General features: G+C 44.7%; 1 protein-coding gene across 17 annotated transcripts in view; it reads right to left on the bottom strand.

The window, feature by feature from the left end:
• Window positions 1-24,556, bottom strand: part of rap1gapa (RAP1 GTPase activating protein a) — a 459,159-nt gene that overhangs the window by 15,966 nt on the left and 418,637 nt on the right. For 15 of the 17 annotated variants that reach the window (XM_072244711.1, XM_072244715.1, XM_072244703.1 and 12 more), the window contains 5 exons: window positions 16,801-16,878; window positions 11,109-11,218; window positions 7,343-7,456; window positions 4,589-4,715; window positions 2,798-2,906 (listed from right to left, as the gene is read on the bottom strand). In XM_072244711.1, coding sequence (XP_072100812.1) covers window positions 2,798-2,906; window positions 4,589-4,715; window positions 7,343-7,456; window positions 11,109-11,218; window positions 16,801-16,878 — 538 coding nt within the window. The remainder of the gene's footprint in view (window positions 1-2,797; window positions 2,907-4,588; window positions 4,716-7,342; window positions 7,457-11,108; window positions 11,219-16,800; window positions 16,879-24,556) is intronic. The other 2 variants (XM_072244708.1, XM_072244718.1) reach the window with 1 other exon arrangement.

Raw genomic sequence — 24,556 nt, 5'->3', positions numbered from 1 at the left:
TGGAGGGTGTGGAACACCTTACCGGGGTGGTAATAGAGGCAGGAGATGTGGGCGTTCAAGAAACTCTTTAATAGGCTCATGAATGATTGAAAAATGGAGGGCTATGTAGGAGGGAAAGGTTAGATTAATCTTAGCTCTAGGCTAAAAGGTTAGCACAACATTGTGGGCCTCTACTGCACTGTTCAATGTTCTAAAACGTGGGTCAAGAGGGAAGACCCTAAAGCTACCAAAGTGATCCCAGTGCCCAAGACCAAGAGGCTCAGTAAGATTTGAGGATTCTTTATCTCCCAGTAAATAGCAGATACCAGGAAGGAGAAACAGTTGGTGGCTCTGTCGCCGGACTGAGAAAGGGATAATTCGGACAATGGCAGAGATTTACTTGATGATAAGTGGACAGCCAGCACCCTTTTCCCAGGGCATAAATGACCAATAATGAGGGGTTATAATTTTAAGGTGATTGGAGGGAAGTATAGGAGGGATATCAGAGGTAAGGGTTGTGTGTTTTTTTTACACAGTGGTGGGTGCATGGAACATAGTGGTGGTAGAGGCAGAAATATTAGAGACACTTAAGAGATGCTTAGTTAGGCACATGGATGATACAAAAATTGAGGATTATGTGAGAGAAAAGGGTTAGATTGATGTCAGGGTAGATTGAATGTTGGCACAACCTTGGGGGCTGAAGGGTCTGGTAACTCCACACCAGATTCAACCTCGCAGCAAAAACAGGGACTAGTCACAGAGACCAAGTGACAACCGAACCCGCACGACACTGGGGTGTGGGAGGAAGTCGAAGGAACCCTTGCATCTTGGACTAGGTTAAAAGGTTGGCGCTGTAAAGCGATTACGTTATCCACGACGCTACCGTGCCGAACGGGTTCAAAGGTCGGGACATCGTAGGCTGTAGGGTCTGCACTCTGCCATAGTGTTCTACAGAGGATGGAGATCAACAGAACATAAACACAAGAGGTGCTGGAAATCCAGAGTAACACACATAAAATGCTGGAGGAACTCAGCAGGTCAGGCAGCGTCTATGGTGGAAAATATGCTTTAAGCATGTTGTCCTGAAATACTGACTGTTTATTTCCTTCCACAGATCCAGCCTGACTCACTGAGATCCTCCAGCAATTTGTTTTTTTTTAAACTCAATATTCAAGCATCTGCAGACTTTGGTGTCTTGAACTATTGTCAATCTGGTTTAGTTTCCCAACAGATATTCACCAGTGAGGCTGCCTTGTGTGTTATTCTGCAGCAGATCTGCCAGAATACTTCAGTTCTTTGACATATCCAAATATTGTTGAAGTTCTAAAACTTTCAGTCCGAATATTACAAACACAAGAGATTCTGCAGATGCTGGAAATCCAGAGCCACTCATACAAATACAAGGAGAGAATATAGTGAGTTGGGGAGAAAGCTGAAGAGCAGGACCTCCAGGATAGTAATCTCTGGATAGCTGCCTGTGCCACGTGCCAGTGACGGTAAGAAAAGGATGATTTGTTAGATGAATGTGTGGCTGAGCAACTGGTGCAGGGAATAAAGTTTCAGATTTCTGGATCACTGGGATCTCTTCCGGGGAAGGTATGAGCTGTACAAAAAGCACAGGTTACACTTGAACCTGAGGGGACCAATATCCTTGTGGGCAGGTTTGCTAGAGCTGTTGGAGAGGGTTTAAACTAAGTTGGCAGGGGGCTGGGAACCAGAGTGATAGGACTGAGGATGGGACATTTGGTACACATGCAGAAACAGTGTGTAATGGGACTGTGAGGAAGGACAGGCAGATGATAGGGCAAAATTGAAGTCAGTGGGATGAGTTGAGGTGTAACAAGGAGAAAATATTCAGTAATCAGAGGTGCACAGGGACTCGGGAGTTCATGTGCAGGGTATCATTCAGGTTAATTTTCAGTTTGAGTCAGAGGTGAGGATGGCAAATACAATGTTAGCATTCATTTTGAGAGGACTAGAATATAAAAGCAAGGATGTAATGATAAGACTTTGTAACTATTTGGTCAGACAGCACTTGGAATATTGTGAGCAGGTTTGGTCATCTTTTCTAAGAAAAGATGTGCTGGTATTGGAAAGGGTCCAGAGGAAGCTCATGTGAATGATTCCGGGAATGAAAGGGTTAACACACCAGGGTGTTTGATGGCTTTCAGCCTGCACTTGCTGGCGTTTAGATTAACGAGAGGGAATCTCACTGAAACCTATTGAATATTGAAAGATCTGGGAGAGTGGATATGGAGAGGATGTTGCCTATAGTGGGGGAGTCTAGGCCTAGGTGGCACCACCTCAGAATAGAGGGGCATCCATTTTGAACAGAGATGAGGGAAAATTTCTTTAGCCGAGGGTGGAAACATGTGGAATTCCTTGCCACAGAGGCTGTAGTGGCCAAGTGACTGGGTACATTTAAAGCAGAAGGTGATATATTCTTGATTAGTAAGGGTGTCAAAATTTATGGGGAGAGGGCAGGAGGCTGGGATTGAGAGGGATAATAGATAGCCATGATGGAATGGCAGAGCAGACTCGATGGGCCGAATGGCCTAATTCTTCTCCGAGGTGTTATGGCCTAAAATGCTGGAGGAGCTCAGCAGGTCAGGTAGCATCTATGGAGAGGAATCATTGACAGTTAATTCCCCTCCATCAGTGCTGCCTGACCTGCTGAGTTTCTACAGAATTTTGTGTGGGTTACAAAGATGAAGAGCAGTTTTCTCATGGTTTTTTACAGGTGCCAAGGAAAGCTGATAGATGACTAATGGACGCAATTGTAGAGATGCGTAGGGGACGGGAAGCTGTCTGAACTCACTTGTCGAGCTCCCGGTGCTGTGTGCATTGATGTTACTGGCGCTGTCTTCCAGCCATGTGCTGTAGGTGAAGGAATTCCGTTTCTGGGACGTGTTGGAGGATAGACTGTCCTGCAAGGACAAAAGGAAAGGGCAGGTTGACTTCTGGTTGGAGCAGAATCTTTGCTGGAGAGAACAGAAGCAAAATATTCACACATGTAAACAAAATGCTAATTAATTTTAATAGTGCGTTAAAGGCATTGTGGTATTGTCACTGGAGTTTTAATGATGAAGTGGAGGAGCAGACTCAATGGGCCAAATGGCCCAACTCTACTCATATACCTCATGGTCTTCTGGTTATGGTTAATCCAGAGGGTGGACTAACACAAGTTCTATTTCCATGGCAGCTGGGGAATTTGACAGAAAAAAACGGAGAAGGTTGTACCCACAGCCAGCTCATGGGCACCAGCCTTGCCATCATTACAGGATGCACATCACCCAGGTTGTGCCCTCTTCTCATTGCTACCAGCAGGGAGGAGGTACAGGAGCCTGAAGACACACACTCAACATTTTAGGAACAGCTTCTTCCCCTCCGTCATCAGATTTCTGAATGGAAAAGGGGAAGTCTGGGAGAGGGAAGGATATGAGGAAAAGAGAAAATCGGGGACAGGGAATAGATACGGGAAGGGAAAGTCTGGGGCAGGGAACGGATACGGGAAGAGAAGGCCTGGGACAGGAAACGGATATGGGAAGGGAAAGCCTGGGACAGGGAACGGATACGGGAAGGGAAAATCTGGGACAGGGAACGGATACGGGAAGGGAAAGTCTGGAACAGGGAACAGATATGGGAAGGGAAAGTCTGGGACAAGGAATGCATTTGAAGAAAAGGGGCAGTCTGGGACAGGGAACGGATACGGGAAGGGAAAGTCTGGGAGAGGGAACGGATACAGGAAGGGAAAGCCTGGGAGAGGGAATGGATATGGGAAGGGAAAGTCTGGGACAGGGAACGGATACGGGAAGAGAAGGCCTGGGACAGGAAACGGATATGGGAAGGGAAAGCCTGGGGCAGGGAACGGATACGGGAAGGGAAAATCTGGGACAGGGAACGGATACGGGAAGGGAAAGTCTGGAACAGGGAACAGATATGGGAAGGGAAAGTCTGGGACAAGGAATGCATTTGAAGAAAAGGGAAAGTCTGGGACAGGGAACGGATACGGGAAGGGAAAGTCTGGGAGAGGGAACGGATACGGGAAGGGAAAGCCTGGGAGAGGGAATGGATATGGGAAGGGAAAGTCTGGGACAGGGAATGGATACGGGAAGGGAAAGTCTGGGAGAGGGAATGGATATGGGAAGGGAAAGTCTGGAACAGGGAACGGATACGGGAAGGGAAAGTCTGGGACAGGGAATGGATACGGGAAGGGAAAGTCTGGGACAGGGAACGGATACGGGAAGGGAAAGTCTGGGACAGGGAATGGATACGGGAAGGGAAAGTCTGGGAGAGGGAACAGATACGGGAAGGGAAAGTCTAGGACAGAGAATGGATACGGGAAGGAAAAGTCTGGGAGAGGGAACAGATACGGGAAGGGAAAGTCTGGGAGAGGGAATGGATATGGGAAGGGAAAGTCTGGGACAGGGAATGGATACGGGAAGGGAAAGTCTGGGAGAGGGAATGGATACGGGAAGGGAAAGTCTGGGACAGGGAACAGATACGAGGAAAAAGATGCTGACTAACACCCCCAGGGCAGAAACTACTACAGGATCACGTGACCCTTTTGTGGAACAAAAATCCCTATGTACGTTGCTAAGTTGGTTACCATTCCGGTATCATAGTCCTCAAGGGCTTCGTTTTCCTCTACGACACTGGCAAAGCTACTGGCATTCGACGATGAGCGAGAGAGATCCTGAACGCCTTCACACAGGCCCTTCTGGTTTAGTACTACTCTGTAAGCAAAGAGAAACGTACACTTCTGTTAGTTGGCTCCCCACACCTTCTAAAGTCGTTTGCCCTCAGCTACGTATCTGAGTGCTTTTGGTGTGCTCAGGTTCCACGCGATAAGATCAAAGTTTAATGCAGAACATAGAAAATAGAAATCACAGGCCCTTCGGCTCATGATGTTGTGCTGACCTTTTTACCTACTCTAACATCAATCTGACTCTTCCCTCCCACATAGCCCTCCATTTTTCTATCATCCATCTGTCTACCTAAGAGCCTGTTAAATACCCTAATGTATCTGCCTCTAACACCTCCTGCCAGCACATTCCATACACTCACCACTCTCTGTGTAAAGAATTTACCTCTGACATCCTTCTATACTTAAAATTATGTACCCTGATATTAGCTTTTCACTGTACCTCTGCACATGGAACACAGAACATACAACAGCAGAGCACAGTACAGGCCTTTCGGCCCATTATGTTGTGCTAACCTTGTAACCCTTCCCTCCTACATAGCCCGCCATTTTTCTATCATCCATCTGCCTTTCTCACATGCTGCTATTGTATCTGTCTCTAGCACTTAGTCATGTGTTCCACTCACCCACTACTCTGTGTGTAAAGAACTTAGCTCTGATGTCCCCCTATACTTTTTTCCGATCACCTTGAAATTATGTCCCCTCGTATTTTAGCCATTTCTGCCCTAGTAAAAAGTCTTTGGTTGTCTAAATGATCTATGCCTCTTATCATCTTGTACACTTCTTTCAAGTCACCTCTCATCCTCCTTCACTCCAAAGAGAAAAGCCCTAGCTCACTCAACTTGTTCTCATAAAACATACTCTCTAATCCAGGCAGCGTCCTGGTAAATCTCCTCTGCACTCTCTCTAATCCAGGCAGCGTCCTGGTAAATCTCCTCTGCACTCTCTCTAATCCAGGCAGCGTCCTGGTAAATCTCCTCTGCACTCTCTCTAATCCAGGCAGCATCCTGGTAAATCTCCTCTGCACTCTCTCTAATCCAGGCAGCATCCTGGTAAATCTCCTCTGCACTCTCTCTAATCCAGGCAGCATCCTGGTAAATCTCCTCTGCACTCTCTCTAATCCAGGCAGCATCCTGGTAAATCTCCTCTGCACTCTCTCTAATCCAGGCAGCATCCTGGTAAATCTCCTCTGCACCCTCTCTAAAGCTTCCACATCCTTCATATAATAAGGCGAGCACAAATGAACACAATACCAGGTGTGGTCAGACTAGAGTAACACACACAAAATGCTGGAGGAACTCAGCAGTCAGGCAGCATCTATAGAGAGGAATAAGCTGTCAACATTTGGGGCTGAGACCCTTCAACAGAACTGAACACAATATGCAAAGTATGTTTTCCACATCAATATTTGTCGACCTTGAAATACTGAACTGAATATGCTCCAAGTATTGGTAGACTTGATCTTTTCTCAGTCCACAGATGTGACACAGGCACAGTGCATGCCACCAGATATCGTTCTGTCTGTGGGAATTAAACTCTCACTGGGTCTGATTTGAGGTCCTCAGAACCATGGATTTTCCATATTGGCTGTTCACATGATACACAAGCCTGGGCAGTACGATATGGAGAGCAAGCTGGTGCCCATACAGCAGGCTCCCCCTCGCCGCACAGTTGATGAATCCACAGGAACAACAGATACAGTTTGGCAGCAGTGGCGTTGCAGGAGTTGCCAGTCAGTGTTGAACTCAAAGTAGGACTACCTTAGGGACTCCAGGTCTGGATTTTTCCTTGGCTTTTATTTCCGAAGCCTTCCCCAAGGCAGCGGAGGTTTGAGATCAGAGTTTTCCTTCTCCTAGATGAGCTGCCAAACATGGCTGATGAACCTCACCTGCCTGAAGCGACTGGTTTTAAGGCGCCAGTAACCTGCCTTTGTCTCTTGTCCTGTCAGCTGAAATGGTTAATAGCTACTCCACACATGAAACCCAGGGGGTGGACTGGGCTATTTGAGACAAATGCCATTGGGAGCATTTAATAGGTAATGGGAGCTTATCATCTCAACACCCCCAGCTATGATATACTTCAGGAACCTGGGTCTGATTTACAATGCAGGTAAAACTAGTGCGTTCAGTGTGGAAAAGTCTACTGAAGGTGAAATAAAGAGGGAAAAAGAAAGACTGAATTAAAAGACAGACAAATTTAAAAAAGGGCAGAGGAATAGGCGAAAGGAAGGTTTCCCACATAAAAATTAATTTCCCAAGTGTTTGGAAGGAACAGCGATTTCAGTTGCCAAAAAAACAATTAAATAAACAATGGGAAGTGAACTGAAAGTTTCATGAAACTTTTGAGAACTTTGGTTGTTTGCCTGCTTTTGTTGTTTGCACAGTTTTTTTTCTGCACATTGGGTGTTTGATGGACTTTTTTAAGTGGATTCTATTGTGTTTCTTTGTTTTGTGGCTGCCTGTAAGGAGATAAATATCAAGCTGTAATATAAAATACATACTTTGATAATAAATTTGCTTTGAACTTTGGCCCAGTTTTGAACTTCTGTGATTTTGGCTTCGATTTATAGAGCGACCTCATGTCGTGATTTCACCGATGGAGAGAACACTCTTTAGTAGCTGACAAATTCTGTGATATATCTAAAGGAAATGCACATACCTGTTCTTTGTGGTGGGCATCTCGGGAGAACTCTGATTGGATGAGTTTTCAGATTTTGGTTCCTGTGATATGTGACCACTGTCTGGGGTCTTCTGAGTACTTGATGAGCTCTCCCTGTGGGTAACAAAGGAGAGGGAAATTGAAAACCCAAAAATATTTGTACAGGACAAAAATATCTCCATCACAGCTCTTTTCACTATCACTTCATCAGCAACAATGGTTGAGTAAGCAACTTAAATTGGTACTGGTTGTAGAGCCCTCCAGGAGTGCCACAACCTTGTTGTAGTTTGGAGGCTTGCTTGCCTCAGTGACCTGGACAGCTACATTGGCTGGAGTCAGGGCTTTAGGCTTTGGCTCTTGGGAGAGTCAGCCATGCCCAACAGGTGAAAGGGTAGAAACCGAACTTAGAGGGTCCCCCAGTCCTTCAGGTTCAGGGGTTCAGCTCAGACCTAACTGCACGGAAACAGCCATGAAGAACCTTCTACACCTGTGTGTGACAGTATTCCTGAGTCTCCACCCCGGGATTTGAATGGCTGACAGTAGTGAAACCCGAGAGGAAGTTACTGGCACGATGAAGGAAGCCGTGAACACCGCCAGAGATGGAAGACCTTCATTGCTGCCCTAAATGCCAGTGGTGTAATGGACAAAGGAGAGATAGAGAGGTGTAGAAGACGGACTTTGCCATGTACGGTCCTGACCCCGGCTGCGAAAGGAGGACGGTCGGTCCTGGGGCTAGCAACCCCATCCCGTAAAAACCCGGAGTCACAGAAACGACAACAGAACCTCCAAAATCCTGGGAGAGGAAGAATACACTACATCTGAAGACGAAGTGAAAGCTTAGCCCAGGATAGAGGACCCTGGCAAGATGCTATCGGTGGCCTGTGCCCCAGTAGGGGTGATGGGTTTAAGAAGAGGAAGTAGAATACTCCAGGAAGTGCTGGAGATGAATTTCTAAAGCAGTATTTGATAAACACATACACTTCACTATGAAAGGATAATAATGTCTTCAAATAGCCCCATGAGACCCTTCAGATCTATTCGAGAGCAGAGTAAAAGTCAAACAAATCTATTATCTATGACATATGCTTTAAAGTTTTATTCCATTGGCCAGTCCCGTGGGTTGAAGCCCTCAGGTCAGTTAGCCCGGGGATTGGAGGCCTGACGAATGAGATTCCAGGACCCGGTCTGAAGGTCCGGAGGTGGCTTGTCCTAGCTTGGAAGCCCATCTGTGTTTGTGGGTGGAGAGTGGGTTTGTTTTGCTGTTGTTGTTGCTTGTGTTGTTCTGTTGAACATTGTGGCCATGTTATGTAGGAAAGTGTAGCATCACTTGTGGATTACCACAGCAAATCCTTAGGTTGTGTTGGTTGTTGATTAGTCAGGGTGTCAAAGGTTATGAGAAGAAGGTATGACAAGAGAGTTGAGAGGGATAATAAATCAGCCATGATGGAATGGCACAGCAGACTTGATGGGCTGAATGGCCTAATTCTGCTCCTATGTCTGATGGTTTGGTGATAATAAACTTAATTCTGATTTTGATTCAGCAATGGGAGGTGTGTTCAGCAACTCTCATCTCATTTAAGCAGCACTTGGACAACATTGTGCGTAGCAGTCTGTGTCCCTCAGATAGTGAGTTGGGAAGTGGGATGAATGGGATGAGCAGAAATAAAAACAGAACGTCCTCGTGAAGGTGCCCCCACTGTGCCCCTGGGGTGGGACTTTCAGGATCTGGAACCACTGAGGATGAAGATATTGTCACATGTACTGAGGTATAATGAAAACTTTGTTTTGCACGTTATTCATACAGATCAGATCATTACACAGTGTACTGAGATAGTACAAAGGAAAATAATAACAGATTGCAGAATAAAGTGTAACAGTTACAGAGAAAGTGCAATGTAGACATTCCAGGTCAATGTGACTAGAGGGCATGTATTATGGTACTATTTAATAGTCTGATAACCACAGGGAAGAAGCTGTTGTTAGACCTGGAGATACATGCATTCAATCTGTTGTATCCTCTGTCTGATGGGAGGGAGAAGAAGAGAGGATGTCTGGGGTGGATGGGGTCGTTGATTATGCTGGCTGCTTCACTGAGGCAGTGAGAAGTGTAGACACAGAGGGAGGCTGGTTCCTGTGATGTGCTGGGCACAGTGCCCTGAACTCTCTGCACTATAGCCTGGGTGAAAGTAGATGGGATTAGAAAGGAGAGTTTGTCAGCATGTCAGATGGGACGAAGAGTCTGATTCTATTCTGTAGTATTTCTACAGATCAGGATTTGACTCCTGCCATTGTCCATAAGGAGTTTGTATATTCTCCCCATGACTGCGTGTTTCCCCCAGGTGATCCAGTTTTCTCCACGTTTCAAAAGGACGTGTGGGTACGGTTAGTGAGTCGTGGCCATGTCATGTTGGTGCCAGAAGCTTGGCAACACTTGTAACTGCCCCCAACTTATCCTCGATGATTTGATTTGATGCAAAAGACACATTTCACTGTATGTTTCGATGCACAGGTGACAATTGACTTAGACTGGGAGAGTCTAGGACTAGAGGGCATAGCTTTAGAACAGAAGGACATTCCTTTAGAACAGAGATGAGAAGGAATTTCTTTAGCCAGAGGATGGTGAATCTGCGGAATTCAGTGCCTTTGATGGTTGTGGAGGTAAGGTCATTGAGTATATTTAAAGCGGGGGTTGATTGGTTCTTAATTAGTCAGGGAACCAATGGTTACAGCGAGAAGGCAGGAGAATGGGGTTTGAGAGTGAAAGCCCTTTTTAACCTCAGTAACAAGCCAATGGATTCAGCAGTGAGAAAACCATTTTCCTTGAATTCTGTTTGTCTAGGGTCGATATGACTTGGGTCCCACCAGACTGGGGGCGCTGGGATGTTTTGCCCGCACCCCAGTCTGAGTGAATACTGTGTAAATGTTGCTCACTTGCAATTACCCATCAGCAAAAAGTAACAGATCGTACCCTGCATACAATTCTAAGTATATTTACAAATGTCAGCTTTATCTAGGTTAGTAGGAAAAGAAAAGGAAAACAATAATGAGGGCCCATTACAGTTAACCCTGTCCAAATGTGTGCATAACTTGGAGCTCATCTTGAAGTTGTCTTTAGCTCATGCGCTGGATCTATGGTCTGCATGAAAGCACACCTCACCTTCCGAATTTCGCTTGAAATCCATCTTGAACAAATAGGCTTCTCCACGGGAGTACTGGTTGTTCCTCCTTGAAGCCAATAAACTGCACAGAGCACCTTGTGCAACAGGGACAGCATCCTCAGCCATGTTCCCTTCTGTCTTCTCCCATCTCCCGCCAAAAAGACCTTGACCCACACCACTGTCCGTCACAAAAACCTCTCCACCCAGTGCTCTCTAGAACCTTCTCCGAGTTCCACCATCCTGATTGGATGACACTACATTCCTAAGCTAGAGCATCACAACCTCTTATCCTTAGGTCAAACCCAAACATGCTGAAAGCAGAACAGACTGCTCTTACAGAACAGCTAAAATGAAATACCTACAGCGTAGCAGTAAAAATCTTAACCAGGCATTACAAGAGAGATAGTAAGTCAGCCATGATGGAATAGTGGAGAGACCTGTTGGACCAAATGGCCGAACTGCTCCTATGTCTTATGAAGCTAATTTTTTCAAATCATTGAAGTGTAAGTAATATTACAATGGTATGATCAGAAGAGCTGTACAATAGGATTAGATATCCCTGTCAGGAAGCGTACCGTAGCAAACCACACCATGGTTGACCCCCATACCTTCTCTCTACCACCTCCTGGATGTTCTCAATGCCAATGGCACTGCTCCGACGAGAGCCAAAAGGTCCGGACTTTTTCCTTGTTGGACTCTTCCCAGGGATAATCAGGGACTGTGAAAACATACTGAATCATTATCCTGCAAGAGCCAGGTATCCGTGTTTTATACTATACCATTTCACACGGTGGCTCTCAGCAGCACACACTCACATGGGAACTTACTCTGAAAAAAGGAATACTCCTTGGTAATATATATGAAGCATAGAACAGTACAGCCCAGAAACAGGCCCTTTGGCCCATCAGATTCATGTTAATCCATCATTCTGCCTAGTTCTATCCACCCGCACCTGGACCATAGCTCTCCATACCCTCCTGTCCATGTACTTATCTAAATTTCTCTTAAATGTTGAAACTAAACCCATATCCACCACTTCCCCGGCAGCTTGTTCCTCACTCTCACCACCCTCTGAGTGAACAACTTCTCCCTCATGTCCACCTTAAATATTTCACCTTTCATCCTTAACCCATGACTTCTAGTTCATAAACCCCTGCATACATGCTCTCTTTTCACTTCTGCCTTTGGGACGGAGGCACTGGAGTCCGAGGTCCCACACCACCAGGTTCAGGAACGGTTATCACCCTTCAGCCATCAGGCTCTTGAACCAACATGGATAACTTCACTCTCCTCAACACTCAACTGAGTCCGCAACCTATCGACTCACTTTCAAGGACTCTACAACTCATGTTCTCCAAATTATTTATTTGCACATTTTGTTTTTTTTGGCACAGTGGTTGATTGTCAGCCTTTGTTTGTGCATGTGGTTTTTCATTGATTCTATTGTTTCTTTTGTCCTACTGTGAATGCCTGCAAGAAAATAAATCTCAGGGTTGCACATGATGACATATACGTACCTTGATAATAAAGTTACTTTGAAGTTAAACCTCTCCAAACAATCGACATAAACCTCTCCAAACTTCTCGGCTCAGTGGGCCTCTTTAGGGATTCACTATTGAAGAAGTATGAAGACGATTGCTAACTTGTTTCCTTTTTTAAAAATGGGCATTCTTGAAGAGCACAAGTTTCTACGCTCTTCGATGAACCAAAAGGGTTTAAATCGGTGGAAGAAATATCAAATTCAATTGGTGCAAAATAGATTTATTTATTGAGATGCAGTGTGGAACAGACCCTTCTGGCCCACCAAGCCGTGCCGACCAGCAGCCATCGATCAACCCTAACCTAATCACAGGACAATTTACAATTACCAATTAACTTACTAACTGGTACGTGTTTGGTTTGCGGGAGGAAACCGGAGCATCCGGAGAAAACCCACACATTCCATGGGGAAAACATACAAGCTCCTTACAGAGGAGTCCGGAATTGAACTCTGAACTCTGCTGCCCCAAGCTGTAATAATGTCACACTAATTGTTATGCTCCTTAGCGTCCAATTCTTTAGTAATGATAATATTCCAAGCCTTTTGGCATCTTGCTGGAAATCTTAATTATTTCAATTATAATTTTAAAGAAACTGTTCAACCGATGTTACTTTTCTTTACCGTTCTCCCTTCACAGCAGCCATCCCCTGTACCTCTCGTGCTGACCCTGTTCCTCCATTCAGTACGACAAAGGTTAACCTGAACCTGGCGGCTGTGTCCTACCTGTTCCCTAAATCCCCGACCCCTATAAAGTGGCTATCTCACCCGAAAATCAGTGATTCACTTTCCATAGCTCCCTGTGGAGGGAAATTCTCACTGTGGAGAGGCTCCAGAGGAAGTTGACGAGAAAGACCTTGGGATGACAGGGTTAATATATGAGGAGCATCTGATGGCTTTGAGTTTAGAAAAATGAGGGGGGGGTCTTATTAAAACCTACTGAATATTGAAAAGCCCAGACAGATAGGATGAGGAGAGGATGTTTCCTATATTGGGGGAATCTAGGACCAGAGGATACAGCCTCAGACTAAAGGAATGTCCTCAGAACAGAGATGGGAAGGAATTGCTTTAGTGTGAAGATCCAAAGACCTCGTTTCTGGGAGAGGAAGGATCTTCGTCTGGAAGACGTATGGAATCGTGTGGTGAGAGCTGCTAGTCAGTGGAAGCCACAGGGCTGATCAACCTTCTGCCATTCAGCACCACCAGCAGACTGGCCCAGGAAAAAGGACTCGGGTGAGCTGCCGTCTGTGGCCTATGCCCCTGTAAGAGTGATGGCTTAACTAACCAACTGACTCGATCTTTCCTCACTGGACAACCTCTCCATCCAAACAAATATGTTCTGAGCTCCCTCCAAAAGAAACACATCCCTGCTTGTGAATAATATCGTGTGAATAATACTGCCAAAGATTTATCACCGACTATTTATTTCAATATACCGTTATTATACTGTATATACATTACTGTTTGTATAGATACTCAGTGGCCACTTTATTAGGTACATGTTTGCACTTGCTCGTTAATGCAAATATCTAGTCAGCCAATCATGTGGCAGCAAGTCAATTCACAAAAGCATACAGACATGGTCAAGAGGTTCACTTGTTCGGACCAAACATCAGAACAGGGAAGAAATATAATCTTAGTGACTTTGGCTGTGGTGATAGATAGAGCTGGTTTGAGTATCTCAGAAACTGTTGATCTCCTGGGATTTTCACATGCAAAACTCTAGAGTTTACAGAGAATGGTGTGTATAAAACAAAAGGAAAAAAAAACAGTGAGCAGCAGTTCTGTGGGTGAAAACGCCTTGTTAATGAGAGAGGTCAGAGGAGAATGGCCAGAGTGGTTCAGGATGACAGGAAGGTGACAGTAACTCAAATAACCACACTTTACAACAGCGGTGTGCAGTAGAGTATATCTGAATGCAGAACATATCGAACCTTGAAGGGGATGGGCTACAGGAGCAGAACACACACTGGGTTCCACTCCTGTACCTAATAAAGTGACCACTGTGTGTATATTTATCATTATTTAAACATTCACACTTAAGTTAACAATAACTACTAGTAATACACTAGCACTTATTAACTAATAAATTACGTATTTACTCTACATTACAACACAAATAATTTGAAGTTGTTAAATCATATCATAATCAGGACATGCAATGGTCATTATATATTGATAGGAACATCTACTCGAAGTCGCACTTTGAAACAATGACTATAGCAGTCCACTGACAGTACCGGAGACACATCTGTCTTGCTAAACTACTGTATGTTAGTGATACAATCTGCAGCAGTTCCAGCCTATCAGAGCACTGGCTACCAGTTCTTATTGGTATCGACCAAGTGGTAGCTTTCTGGCAAGGACAGGTCAGGAGTGGTGAATGGGGTTCCAACATTACTGTGGGCTAGAAATTACAATGATGTTGCCTGGACTTGAGGACCTGAGATTTCGGGAGAGGTTGAATAGGTTTGGACTTTGTTCCTTGGAGTGTAGAGAATGAGGGGATCTTTCAGAGAGGAATACAAAATTATGAGGGGTATTGATAGGGTAAATGCAAGCAGGTTTTTTCCACTGAGGTTGGGTGAGACCAGTACCAGAGGTCATATGTAAAGGGTGAAAGGTGAAATGTTTAAGGGGAACATGAGGGGGAATTTCTTCACTTAGAAGGCAGTGAGAGTGCAGAAGCGGTGGATTTGGGTTCAATTTCAAGAAAAAAAGAGAAATTTGGATAGGTACATGGATGGGAGGGGTATGGTCTGGGTGCATGTTGATGGGACTAGGACACTGACTAGATGTGCCGAAGGGCCTGTTTCTGTGCTGTAGTGTTCTATGATTATAAGACTTCTCGAAAGGCAGGGAGTATACAGGCAGGTCTTGGTGTCAGCAAATTACCGACCTAGTGTGCCTGTAATCAAGACCACAACAGGTTTCTGTAGATGCAGGAAATCCAAAGCAAAACACACACAATGCTGGAGGAACTCAGCAGGTCAAGCAGCATTAACGGAGGGGAATAAACAGTCAACATTTTGGGCCGAGACCCTTCATCAGGACTGGAAAGTAAAGGGGAAGAAACCAGAATAAGAAGGTGGGGAAGGGGAAGGAGGACAAGCTGGCAGGTGATAGGTGAGACCAGGTGAGCGAGAAGTTGGGTGGCTGGGGGAGAGGGCTGAAGTAAGAAGCTGGGAGGGGATAGGTGGAAGGGGTAAAGGGCTGAAAAAAAAAGAATCTGATAGGAGAGGACGGTGGACCATGGAAGAAAGGGAAGAAGGAGGGACAACAGAGGGAGGTGATGCGCAGGTGAGAAGAGAAAGGATAAGAGGGGACCAAAATGGGAAATGGAAACAGGGAGAAGGGGGAGGAGAAATCTGGTGCAAAACCCGCACAACGCTGGAGGAACAGCATCTGCAGAGAGAAATGGACAGTCGATGTTTCAGGCCAAGTCCCTTCATCAGAACTGGAAGGGAAGGGGGAACAAGCTAGAACAAGAAGTTGTAGGCGTGAGAGAACGGAAAAGGAGGACAAGCTGACAATCAGAGAACAGCAGAGACCTCAGAGGGGAGCAATGAGAGAGCGTCTCTAGGGCACTGGTGGAGACAGTGAGCTGTTCACTGTTCCTGTAGGCACTAGTTTAACAATCACTGCAGGAAGACACAGGGAGACGAGAGGTGAATCCAGGGAGATGTTCTCAGATCAGGGACCAGGCTCAACGAACATTCCCTGACCACAGGAAAATGGAATACCATGTACCTGTGCATCAGACCTTCTTTGCCAGAAATCCAGAGTACTTAGGCTAGATACCATCACACTCACTGGCTAGTGTTGGATCTGACTGTTTAATTGCCATTTTCTTTGCAGTTTAACAATTAATTATCTGTGTGTATTGTATATAATTACTTATATACAAGTAATTGCTCACTATGCTTCCTAGTGGTCACAGTATGTATATGCAATTGTTCAGTTTATGGTTACATTGGTATGGTTTTGGAAGCTTCTCCAGGCGCTGCATTATTTTATTAAGTGCTTTCTCATTGGTTGACTTTTATCTATGAACTTGAATGGAATTTTTCTTATCCAGGGGTATAAAAATAACTGACCACAAGGCAGCTCCACCTTAGTCTCTTTGTTCTGCCTTCTGCTCCTGTTACTGTTGCTTTCAATATTTCTTTGTTCTATTAGCACTTAATAAAATGATCATGAAGCAACAAGTTTTCTACGCCTTTCTTGACTTCTGAAAGAACCTTGGATTAAAAATATCAGAATCCAACACTAGCCCCAACTACTGTGAACAATAGTTTAGCAAATTTTTTACTAAAACCTGAACAGTATATCGGAACATCTCATACTGATTACTTACCAGGACCATAACTCATTAAAATTGACTTTTTATTGAGATTAGGTCATGCACAGATCAAATTGTTTGTAATTAATGCGCCCACGACCATTAACCCAAATCATATTTTCAAAGCATCTGTTCCAACTGCCGCAGATCTGATTTCCTGCACCTAATGCTTCTATTTTGTAAATCCTTGCTTATTTTCCACACAGCATTTGATAGCGAGCTGCAAGATCAAATGAGGCAAAGTAGGAAGAGATGCTTTGAATATAATTTCGTGACGGAGCATTTCTAAACAACCGAAAGCAACTTGTTCTTGTAGAAGGTGCAGAGACATGCAGTATTTGGAAATCAGGGACCATGCAATGATTGTCACAAGAGGAGCAGGATTGAATCAGAGAGAAGAAAGTGAGTTTAAAACAGAAACCTCTTCTATTGTTCCTATGCCTATCGCACTGCCTCGACGTCCATGCTTACTGGGACTTTTCCCGGGCACAAGTAATGACTGAGGAAAAGCAGAAAACACAAAATGAAACATAAACACAAGAGATTCTGCAAGTGCTGGAAACCCAGAGCAACACACACAAAATGCTGGAGGAACTCAGCAGGTCAGGCAGCATCTATGGAAATGAATAAACAGTCAATGTTTTGGGCTGACACCCTTCATCAGGATCGGTGAAGTGTCTCAGCCCAAAATGTCGGCTGCTTATTCATTTCCATAGATGCTGCCTGACCTGCTGAGCTCCTCCAGCGTTTGTGTGTGTTGCACAAAATGAAAGACGTGGAGATTTCTCACAATACCACTTATGATGATGAACAGGAATGAAGCTGTGATGTGAAAATAACAGGGCAAGGAATTAAATTCACCCAAAGAAAGGAATGAATCTGTTGTTGGGGGACTGCACACAAGGCTTTTACACTCTGTGCCCTGGTTAATGAGAGAGGCTAGAGGAGAATGGCCAGTCTGGTGCAAGCTGACAGTATCTCAAATAACCAGGTATTACATCAGTGCTGCGCAGAGGAGCATCTCCCAATCCACAACATGTCGAAGCTTGAAGTGGACGGGCTACAGCAGCAGATGACCATGAACATACACTCAGCGGCCACCTCATTAGGTAGAGGGGGAGTGTATATTCAATACAAATCTGACAGAAACACCTTTAGTTCTTCTTAAAAATTAGAGTTTTTTTTAATTCTTAACAGATGGTAAGAGGCATAGAGGGAGTGGACAGCCAGAGACTGTCACCCAGGGTGGGAATGACTAGTATGAGGGGCATAATTTAAAGGTGATCAGAGGAAAGTATAGGGTGAATGTCAGAGTTATTTTTTTAAATCTTGAATGTGGTATTTGATAGGTTAATTGTTGTCATTGAAACGATGTTAATGATTCAGTGGTAGTGAGTATTTGTTCTTTGTTCCCTCTCTTTGTTCTTGTAACACTTAGTTAAATGATAGCAACAAGAAGTCTTATGCATCATTTTTGACTTCCGAACCTCAGGATCGCAAAGGCACTTAATCCAGGCTGACACTGTCAGTGCTCCGTGGTCGCGTAGAAATGGTATGAAACCACTCCAGGGAAACACAAAGGTCTCCACTTGTCACTTGGCAAAAGGCAGCGAGAACTGATTCCGCAGGAGTCCATGAATACCCTGCACTGCGCCCACTTGTCAGTATAGCAAAGACATTATAAAATGGTTGCTTCATTATAGGAGGGACATGGAAGCTTTAGAGAGGGTCCGGAGGAGCATTCCCAGGATGCTGTCTGGATTAGAGAGCGTGTTTTATGAGGACAGGTTGAGTGAGCTGGGGAGTGAAGGAGGGTGTGAGGTGAGTGGATAGAGACGTACAAGATGATTAGAGGCATTGATAGAGTGGACAGTCAATGATGGAAATGGCTAACATGAGGGGGTGTAACTTTAAGTGGAATTGGGTGGGGGGGAGTCAGAGTAGTTTTATCTTAATAGAGAAGGTATGCAGAGTGCATATCCAGGGGTGGTGGTAGGGGCAAATATATCAGGGACATTTAAGAGATTCTTAGACAGGTACATGGATGATAGAAAAATAGAGGGTTATGTGGAAGGGAAGGGTTAGATTGCTCAGAGTAGGTTAAAAGGTCAGCACAACATTGTGGGCTGAAGGGCCTGTACGTTCTATTCACTTACTATCAGTAGAATCAGAATCAGGTTTATTATCAACAACATATTTCATGACGTATGTCAGTGATGATAAACCTGAATCTGAATCAACTGTGCAGAGTACAAATGCCCTGTAATGATGATAACGCACTGAAGAGCCAACAGGTGACGAGTGCAACTTCTCTTTCGGGACTGGTGTCACCTTAAGAAACAGTGGTGTGTAGTCTCCCCCCAACTTACACTTGGGGAGCAACACACACAACAATCTTGTCTTGCTTCATCAGGTCTCAGCCTAAAGCAATGACGATTTATTCCTCTCCCTAGCTGCTATCTGGACCTGCTGAGTTCCTCCAGCATTTTGTCTGTGTTACTCTGGATCTCCAGCTTCGGCATGGACTGTCCCAAGCCCGGCTGCGAAAAGAGGAGGCTTGGGAATGGGGCTAGTAACCTCCTCTCATAAAAAAACACAGAACTACAGAAACGCCAACAGAAGCTCCGAAGACCTCATCCCTGGGAGAGGAAGGATACACCAAGATGGGCTATACCTGGAGACAACGTGAAAGACTGGCCCAGGAGGGAGGACTCTGGTGAGCAGCTGCTGGCGGCCTGTGCCCCAGTAGGAGTGATGGACATTAGTAAGTAAGTATTTGCTACTGCTTACCTGCTGAGTTATAGATTCATGCAGTCGTAGAAAAATACAGCACAGAAACAGGCCCTTCAGCCTATCTATTCTGTGCTGAACCATTTAAATTGACCTACTCCCATAGCCCTCCATACACCTACCATCCATGTACCTATCCCTAACCCTAACCCCTCAAGTTCCCCTTAAACTTTTCACCTTTCACCCTTAAACCATAACCTCTAGGTGTTGTCCCACCCAACCTCAGTTTGCATTTACCCGATCTATATCCCTCATAATTTTGTATTCCTCTATCAAATCTCTCCTCAATCTTCTACGCTCCTAGGAATAATGTCCAAGCCTATTCAATCTTTCCATCTAACTCAGACCCTCCAGAGCAGACAACATCCTTGTAATTTTTTTTAATGTGCTCTTTCAACCTTATTTACACCTTTCCCGTAGGTAGATGACAAACACTGCACACAGTACAACAAATTAGACCTCACCAACATCTTATACAACTTCAACATAACATCCTATCTCCTGTACTCAGTACTTTGATTTATGAAGGCCAATGTGCCAACAGCTTCCTTTACGACTCTGTCTACCTATGACGCCTCTCTTACTGAATTATGGACCTGTACTCCCAGATCCCTTTGTTCTACCACACTCCTCAGTGCCCCACTGTTCACTGTGTAAGACCTTCCCTAGTTGACCCTATCAAAGTTCAACGTCTCGTACTTGTCTGCATTAAATTCCATCTGCCATACTTCAGCCCATTTTCCCAGCTGGTCCAGATCCCACTGCAAGCCATGCAGTGACTAGTGGGGTACCGCAAGGCTCAGTGCTGGGACCCCAGTTGTTTACAATATATATTAATGACTTGGATGAGGGAATTAAATGCAGCATCTCCAAGTTTGCGGATGACACGAAGCTGGGTGGCAGTGTTAGCTGTGAGGAGGATGCTAAGAGGATGCAGAGTGACTTGGATAGGTTGGGTGAGTGCGCAAATTCATGGCAGATGCAATTTAATGTGGATAAATGTGAAGTTATCCACTTAGGTGGCAAAAATAGGAAAACAGATTATTATCTGAATGGTGGCCGATTAGGAAAAGGCGTACCTCTGGGGTACACAGAACACAGAGCCGACAGCCACACACAGCGCAAGGCACACCTGGAGTATTGTGTGCAGTTTTGGTCCCCTAATCTGAGGAAAGACATCCTTGCCATGGAGGGAGTACAAAGAAGGTTCACCAGATTGATTCCTGGGATGGCAGGACTTTCATATGAAGAAAGACTGGATGAACTGGGCTTGTACTCGTTGGAATTTAGAAGATTGAGGGGGGGATCTGATTGAAACGTATAAAATCCTAAAGGGATTGGACAGGCTAGATGCAGGAAGATTGTTCCCGATGTTGGGGAAGTCCAGAACGAGGGGTCACAGTTTGAGGATAAAGGGGAAGCCTTTTAGGACCGAGATTAGGAAAAACTTCTTCACACAGACAGTGGTGAATCTGTAGAATTCTCTGCCACAGGAAACAGTTGAGGCCAGTTCATTGGCTATATTTAAGAGGGAGTTAGATATGGCCCTTGTGGCTACGGGGATCAGGGGGTATGGAGGGAAGGCTGGTGCAGGGTTCTGAGTTGGATGATCAGCCATGATCATAATAAATGGCGGTGCAGGCTCGAAGGGCCAAATGGCCTACTCCTGCACCTATTTTCTATGTTTCTATGATAGCCTTCCTCGCCGTCCACTACACCAATCTTATTGTCATCACAAATTTGCTGATCCAGTTAACCACATTACCATCCAGATCACTGATATAGATGACAAACAACAAAGGACTCAGCACTGATCCCTCTGGCACACCACTAGTCACAGGCCTCCAGTCAGAGAGGCAACCATCTACTATCACTCTGTGGCTTCTCTGACAAAGCCAATGTCTAATCCAATTTACTACCTCATCTTGAATGCTGAGCGGTTGAACATCCTTGACCAACTTCCCAAGCAGGAACTCGTCAAATGCTTTGCTAAAGCCCATGTAGATAACATCCATTGCCTTGCCTTCCTCAACTTTCCTGGTAACTTCCTCAAAAAACTCTGTAAGGTTGGTTAGACATGACTTACCATGCACGAAGCCATACTGACTATCCTAATCAGTCCATGTCCATCCAAATACACGTATATCCGGTTGAATACTTCTAACAACTTTCCCACTACTGATGTCAGATTCACCGGCCTATAATTTCCTGGTTAAGAGCCTTAGTTAAAAAGCGGAACAATATTGGCTATCCTCCAATCCTCCGGTAACGCACCTGTTGCTAAGGATGATATAAATATCTCTGCTATGGCCCCTACAATTTGTGCACCTGCCCCCCCACAGGGTCAGAGGGAACATTTGGTCAGGCCCTGGGGATTCATCCACCCTAATTTGCCTCAGGTCAGCAAGTCCCTCCTCTATAATCTGTACAGGGACCATGACCTCACTGCCACTTTGCCTCACTTCTATAGAGTCTGTGTCTGTCTTCTGAGTAAATACAGCTGCAAAATATCTATTTAAGACCACCCCCACCTCTTTTGGCTCCATGTGTGGATTACCATTCTGATCTTCCAGAGAACCAATGTTGTCCCTTGCAATCCTTTTGCTTTTAACATATCTGAACATCCCCTAGGATCTTCCTTCAACTCGTCCACTTCATCTTGCCTCATGATTTCTTTTAGCCCTCATGATTTCATTAAGTGTTTTCTTGGATTTCTTATACTGCTAAAGTACTTACTTTGTTCCTTCCTGCCCATACTTGCAATACACTTTTTTTTTCTTAACTAGGGCCTCATATCTTTTGAAAACCAAGGTTCTCTAGACCTGTTATCTTTACCTTTTATTCTGACAGGTACATACAAGTTTTGTACTCTCAAAATTTTACTTTTGAAGGCCTCACACTTACTAAGTACATCTTTGCCAGTAAACAGCCCGTCACGATCCACACTTGCCAGATACTTTACTGATACAATCAAAGCTGGCTTGTCTCCAGTTTAGAATCCCAACCTCCAGCTTTCCCAGCATCTGCAGAATCTCGTGTGTCTGCGCTTGGGGAGTAATCTGACTGATTTCATCGTTTCACTCTCAGGCAAGTTTTGAACTGTAGAGTTTGATTTTAGGACAGACACTGAGAAGTTTCTAATTCACAGCTGGAAGAGCAATTTTCCTCACACGTCATTCTACTGATGACTCTGAACTGGAGAAACCTGTCCCAATATTTCAGATCTCCCTCCTCTGGTGCATTCAGCTGGTGTTGAGGTAACTTGACTTCCCCTGTACCTCACGACTTCCCTACACCTCAGTGGGAGGAACAACAAAAATAAATGTAAAGGATTACGGAAGGGCACGTGCTATAATGGGAGGCGGAATGAACTTGAGTTGTCTCCTCTGGAGCGCCGTGGGCTGAGGGGAGATCTGATTGAGGTTTATAAGATTATGAGAACCATAGATAAAGTAGACAGACAGTATCGTTTCCCAGATGGATTGGAAAGGCAGAATGTTGGGACCAGAGGCGAGGGTCGGGTCAGTTCTGCTTGTTGCATCGTGCTGAAGCTGTGGCTGTGGCCTGCTCAAGTCTTCATCTCTAAAGACTCCCTTTCATTCTAAACGCTATTTCCTTACTTTTACTATTTTCACAACATGTTTTGTTTTCTTTCTCTCTGCACATTGGGTGTTCTTTTGGGTTTCTTGTTCTGTGGCTGCCTGTAAGGAGACAGATCTCAAGGTTGTATAATATACTTTGAACTTCAAGATGTCTAATACCAGAGGACATGCATTTAAGCTGAGAGGGGGTAAGCTGAAAGGAGATGTGAGGAGCAAGTTTTTTTTGTACACAGAGTGGTGTGCGCCTGGAATGCACTGCCTGGGGTGATGGTAGAGGTAGAGACTCTTAAGAGATGTTTAGATAGGCACATCAATGTGAGGGAAAAGAAGAATATGGACAATGTGTAGGCAGAGGAGATTATTTTAGTTGGACATTTGGTTATTAACTTAATTGGTTTACCAAAACACTGTGGGTTGAAGAACCTGTTCCCGTGCTATACTGTTGTATGTTCTATGTTCTGAAGGACCAGTCCTGTTCTGTTCTATGTTTTCATGTCAAGACTACATGATTTCAATATTTTCTCTAGATTGTCATCACCAACACAGCTTAGTGAGCTCATGCACGGCTGTGACACTCTCATAGATTGTCCATCTGGTTCAGGAAGAAGACATTTCCAACTCTTTCCTTCACAGCAAGAACACAAGAGTGGAAATTGAAAGAAATTGGACCAGTTGGCTCCTGAATTGTTTACAATTATAATCGCTATACTTCACCTGACTCTTAAACTAAACACTCATTCTTTCAAGGAAAGAAGACTGAACCAGCCCTAGTCCAGTGTCTTCCATTACTTAGAATTCAGCTCTGGATTTTTTTCTTCTTTCATATATTCTGAACTACAACATAAGACAAAGGAGCAGAATTAGGTTATTCGGCCCATCGAGTCTCTCCCACCATTCCATCATGGTTGATCCATTTTCCCTCTCAATCCCATTCTCTCTGTAACCTTGGACACCCCAACTAAGCAAGAAACTATCAACCTCAACTTTAAGTGTACCCAATGACTTGCCCTCCACAGCTGTCTGTGGCAATGAATTCCACAGATTCACCACCGTCTGGCTAAAAATTTCCTTGTCATCTCTGTTCTAAATGACATCCCCCTATTCTAATGCTGTGCCTTCTGGTCCTAGACTTCTTCACTAAAGGAAACATCCTCCCCACATCGAATCAATCTAGGCCTTTCAATATTTGGAAGGTTTAAATGAGATCCCCCTCTCATTCTTCAAAACTCCAGCGAGTACAGGCCCAGAGCTATCAAACACTCCTTATACATTAACCCTTTGATTTCCTTGTGAGGTAGGGAACGGTGGGAGAATTTGTCAACTTGCCTCCTGATTGGACTGGGTCTGGTCAAAATTCACAGTTTGAGAGGGAAGAGGGCACATCGTCAATATATAGCATTGTGAGGGGCTGGTGGGGGGGTTGAGCAGATGGTGCAAGGGGATGGATGAAACCAGATGGGATGGAGCTGATAGGCAGATGGAGTCAGGTGGAGAGGGAGAAGAAGGGAGAGGTGGACAAAGCTACAAGACAACATGGTGGACGGGTGAGTGTAACGCTGAGGTTTCATAAGGCATTGGTCAAACCACGTTTGGAGTTTTCTGAACATCTTTGAGTTCCCTATCAAAGAAAGGATGTCCTGGCATTGGAAATGTTCCAGAATAAGTTCATGAGAGTTCCCAGGAATGAAAAGGTTAATGTACGAGGAGTGTTTGATAGCTTTGGGCCTGTACTCGCTGGAGTTTAGAAGAATGAGGGGGATCTCATTGAAACCCACCGAATATTGA

The sequence above is a fragment of the Mobula birostris genome, chromosome 27 (genome assembly GCF_030028105.1).
Source record: "Mobula birostris isolate sMobBir1 chromosome 27, sMobBir1.hap1, whole genome shotgun sequence".
NCBI classification, from domain to species: Eukaryota; Metazoa; Chordata; class Chondrichthyes; order Myliobatiformes; family Myliobatidae; genus Mobula; species Mobula birostris.
Note: the sequence above shows the minus strand (reverse complement) of the source record. Positions and strands in the feature narration are given on the sequence as shown.